This window comes from Schistocerca americana, chromosome X (genome assembly GCF_021461395.2).
Source record: "Schistocerca americana isolate TAMUIC-IGC-003095 chromosome X, iqSchAmer2.1, whole genome shotgun sequence".
NCBI classification, from domain to species: domain Eukaryota; kingdom Metazoa; phylum Arthropoda; class Insecta; order Orthoptera; family Acrididae; genus Schistocerca; species Schistocerca americana.
Window position 1 is genome coordinate 567,411,573 of NC_060130.1, and position 4,827 is coordinate 567,416,399.

Sequence of the window (4,827 nt, forward strand, 5' to 3'; positions counted from 1 at the left end):
TTTGTCGGCTTTCCTACCGTTATTTAATGGTATAGGTTGCTGCCTGTATACATAAACGTTAGCCCTATCTAGGCTTTATGATCCGATCACAGAAAGGGAAATAACACTCTATAGGGTATTATTCAGTTTTCTACCCTTTTGAGTCACGTGGCCTCACAGCAAATTAGGAACGTGGATAGCACTTTGTCTCGTGGTAGGCTGAATGTCCGGATCCGTTGATGCACTATTCCAAGAATTGCATCAAAGTATATGGCATACGATTGGAAATGCTACAGGGTCCGGGTATTTATTGATGCCCAAGCTTATTCTGTTGTGTTCCGTCACCCAACAATAATAATCAGTATCTCACCCTCAAAGCACTCGATCGTTGCACAGATTTGTGTTACTGGTTGAACTCTAGCGATGAATCCACGACACAAGTGGCTTTTAATAAACTCAAATTTTATTCGGGAAAGCTTGGTAGGCTGTTTCTAAATTGTGCCATCCAAGTTTTGATTTATAGGTCCCTGCCTACAATGTAGATTTAAAATATCCTTTACGAGAAAAAGTGTCTTTCATCAAACGACCCTTTCGTATCCAGACGCAGACCGGAGGGTATACTCCCTTCTCTAACATAGATTCTCTTCGTACCGGATAGCGCCGCGCTATTGGACTGTGAATTTTCCCACACTACTTTCGCACCTTACAATATTGTTAAAAGCGTTTCGCCATTTGCAGTCACTCAGTTCCTGTTTTCAAATTTCTACTTCAAGTTTCATCGAAGCAAAATCATAAGTCTAAACGAACTACATGGGCTTTTTCGCTTCTGCGTCTGGTCGTGCTACTGATTTTGCATTCGATGTATAAATTCTTTATTCGTGCCATCAATGGTTTTCACCTTTTTACATAGTGAGGGATTAATTTTCTCGTCTTTCCAGTACTAGTTTCGTCCTGGGGTAGCCTATCTACGCCACTTTCTCTTGTTGTGGAGACTTCCTCGATGTATTTGTCGAAAGTGTTGTAGGAAGATCGATTTCGTTTATAGATTGTTCATCTTCTCCCGGAACTGATTTCTGTCCTCGTTCGCTTCTTCCGTTTCTGCCTCAGCTTTTGCATCCACTTCATCTGCCCTACGCATATGTACCCCAGCTTTTTCGTCTCTTTTCATTATCGCTAGCTCTACCTACTGCAGCTTTTCTTCCTTTTCTTCTGCGCTAGCTTTGCCTGTCTCACCTTTTTCGTCTCATTCACCTGCTTTTTTAATGTAGTTTTACTTGCACAGCTATCCCTTCGTAACTCACAGTGACACGTCCCGCATAGCAACAACTATCGAACTGCTTGACGTAACGTTTGTTTCGCATTCACCAATCTCTTCCACTCTATTCACACGCACTTCAGTCTATCCTCATTTGCAACATAATAAAACAAGGGAAAAAAACAAGAATGTGAAACACAGGTAATTCACGATGGTGAAGCTGCCACTCCTTAAAAGAATACAAACAAGCGAAGCGGTGACCGCAAAAGAGCGCTACAACAATATTCGGCATTTCACAGTACTGTTTCTGACTCCAGTTGTGAGATTATTCCAGAGGCCTTTAAGTTTATAGTCGGTATGAGAACAAACGTGTGGGGACTTGGAAGTAGTGCATGCAAAGAGCCTATCGCACTTGCAAACTTGGTACAGAAATGTTATACGGTCTGGTAACTGAAACTCTCTATAACATCAATAGTGTGGTAAATTTACATAACAGCAATTCTCATTAATATTTCAAGATGCAAATGAAGTAAATTTCCTTCATTACTCATCAAATGTTCCATGCAGCGGCGCCTATATTACATTGGAATGCCACCACAGTGAGAGCAACATGTAGTTATACAAAAGAAATCGGACATTATTATGCTTTAATTAGGGTCGCCTGACCAGGACTGTTGTAGGACGAAAGAGAGCACAATGCTATGCTTTAACCTACGAGTTTATTTTCTCAAGTTACTATCAAAAGTAAATGAAATGCAATTAATTATTTTAAACAAAAGATGAATATCAATTCGTTTCGTCATGAGAGAGAGTACTTCTTTCTTGAAACTCCAACTAAAATATTATTTAAGGGCGAAGGAGTATCTCAAAACGTTTTTAACAAAGTCAGTTCCACAACGGTATATACTTTGATGTACGCAGAAGTACAAAATTGACTGATTAAGTGAACTTGAATTGGAACACAACGTACTGGGACGTACCACAAACGTAATAAAAGCTAGTTACTGAACTGTGATTTGCTTTCGTAGTCTGTGCAGCTCGCAAACTGAAGTTAAAAAATGGATCGATGATCGAAGTAAGTGAAACCAATGAATAAGCAAAACAACTTGGAGAATAGGGCTCGCAAATTGTGAGCTGATCAGAGCAAAGGCAGTGCTAACATAATAGTGAGATTAACTCGACCTCAGCAAAGTATCCCAGATTTGGTTGGTCACCTGTATCTGCATATACCTCAAGGCCACGTTTTACAGCATTACCTCCGTCGTCTCCTCTACGTTCCTATCCATCCCCGAAAACCGACGATTTGGAAGGGGTGGGGGCATTTACCACAGTGATTAGTAAGAATTTCCCTGAATATACCAAAAAGCAGTTGAAGCCTGCTACAACTTCTCCTTCCTAGTTTGTTGTATGTCACTGCATTTGCTGTATCATCACTGTACTATCTGCCATCGGATTCCCCTAAATGGCAGGCAGCACCGCATAACAGCCACGCTGTAAGGGAAATAAACCAACAGCCAAACAGGCGAAGACATCAGGCAAACACGCCGAAGATTACTGTCGATTAATAGGAACCTATCCTTGCAGAGGTCGCCGCGACATATCCGGTCATAGATTCCTACGCCGGGTTTCTATTGGCTCCAGCCTGGCCAGTCCAAGGCAGACCAGTCTCTGTCCGCTGCTAATGGCAACCGCTATAGCAGAGTCTCCGAGAATATATTACCGAAGCCGCTATACTGCACCGCCGATCGAAGTACCAGCCGACCGAGAGGAACGACATTTCCGGCTAGAACGACGGACGTCTACATCTATCGTACAGCCGGCTATTGTATTGTTGAAGAAGTTACGTGCAATAAACTGTTGGAGAATACAACAGTGGCGACGAGTAAGGGATTCGACCACCCAAAGAAGATGGAAACACAACAACAACAAGCACAACCACAACTGCAACAGCACAATCTATCAGTGCAACAGGTACTGATTCAAATTTTTCAACAGTTCGCGATACTGCAGCAGCAACTGATTGCCGAAAATTCAAAGTCTTCACCATCCACCGAGACCACCAGCGTTCCCGGCATTCGATGAAGATGCTGAAGGTTGGGAAACATACGAAAAGGGGATTCGTCAACATTTCAGGATTCATCTGGTATCCCAGGAAAATGATCAGAGAGCCTATTTTCTTTCTTGGAATGTCTCCCGTATGTACGTGCTCCTGACAAAACTCCAGCCACGTGATCCTGACAGTCTTACCTTCTCCGCCATATGTGAGTGTCTCACCTCCTACTATCGCCGCAGATATCACGTCATGGCAGCAAGAGTGGTATTTCACCAGAGTAGAAAGAAACCCCATCAGACGTACCGACAATGGGCTGCTCAACTCCAAGGTCTCGCTCGGAAGGTCAACTTTGTCACCCGCATATCCCGAGAATCTTACGCAGATGACATGGTCCGGGATCACCTGATCCAAGCAGCCCCAGATGCGGCTTTCCACCACAACGCCTTAAAGTTGGAGGACCCGTCGCTAGATCAAATCATAGAACTTGCATTAAAGTTTGAAGTTTCCACTGGAGCTGAGCGCAGATTGGAAACGTGGACCGACGTCGCAGCCATCCGAGAAGATTCATCCGACGTCCAGGAGGACGTCGCGGCCATATACGCACCTTCACGCCGCACTCCCCAGCGCCACACTCCGGCATCTTCTCGTCGTATTGAAAAGAAGAAGAGAGGGTCGTTCCAGGAAGACAATCAGCAGCCGCCGCCGGGCCAGCAACGCCGCCGCAGTGAAGCCCTGCGCCTTCCATCTTGTCCGGGATGCTACTCCCAGCATGAACGCGAGGATTGCCCTGACCGCTGGGCGACGTTCCGCCGTTGCCGTAGGGACGGGCACCTGGTATCTGCCTGTCACTCTGCCACGGCGCCAATCTCCAGGCGCTACGACACCGAGGCGTCCATGGACATCAACCAAGTTGGGTCTTCGGCGTCCCCCAAACTGTATATTGATGTCACCATATTGGGTAAGCCAGTTCGAATACACGTCAATACAGGGGCTGCAGTATCCCTGCTCAATTACACTACCTACACCGTTTTAGGAGCGCAAAGCCTGCAACTGGCTCCTGGACGCCTCCTTACGTACAACTGACAGGAAATCGCTTTGTTGGGGCAGTTCACGACGGTAGTTTCTTACAAATCTGTCAGTCGTCCGATTCTTTTCTGGTAGTCAACAGTTCTGATACTACCGATCTGTTTGGGTTGGATGTTTTCCAAATGTTCGAGTTCACAATCGACGATCATGTACATCTGGTTTCTACACAGGCGCCGTTTCCCAAAGTTGACTCTCTCTACACCGAATTCAGGATCTCTTCTCCCCGGGCATCGGGTGCGCCAAGGGGTTTGCAACGACCCTCCACCTCCAGCCGTCAGCCTGCCCTCGATACTTCTGGGCGAGGCAGGTCCCCGGCGCTCTCCAGCAGCCACTGTGCGATGAATTGGACCATCTGCAACAGGAAGGGGTGCTACAGCCTGTTCAGTTCAGACCCTGGGCCACACCTCTCGTCATCGTCCAGAAGCCAGGCAGGTGGCTCTGTCTCTGTGGGAAC

The 4,827-nt window shown here is 46.0% G+C and overlaps 1 protein-coding gene across 1 annotated transcript; it reads left to right on the forward strand.

The window, feature by feature from the left end:
• Positions 1 to 3,674: 3,674 nt before the first annotated feature.
• LOC124556174 lies at positions 3,675 to 4,370 on the forward strand. Its single transcript, XM_047130172.1, has one exon. It carries the CDS (start codon positions 3,675 to 3,677, stop codon positions 4,368 to 4,370), a length of 696 nt encoding a protein of 231 aa, XP_046986128.1.
• The last annotated feature ends 457 nt before the right edge of the window (positions 4,371 to 4,827 follow it).

Excerpts from the sequence above, each read along its gene's own strand:
- LOC124556174 (XM_047130172.1), top strand. The coding sequence starts at position 3,675 with ATGGTCCGGGATCACCTGATCCAAGCAGCCCCAGATGCGGCTTTCCAC.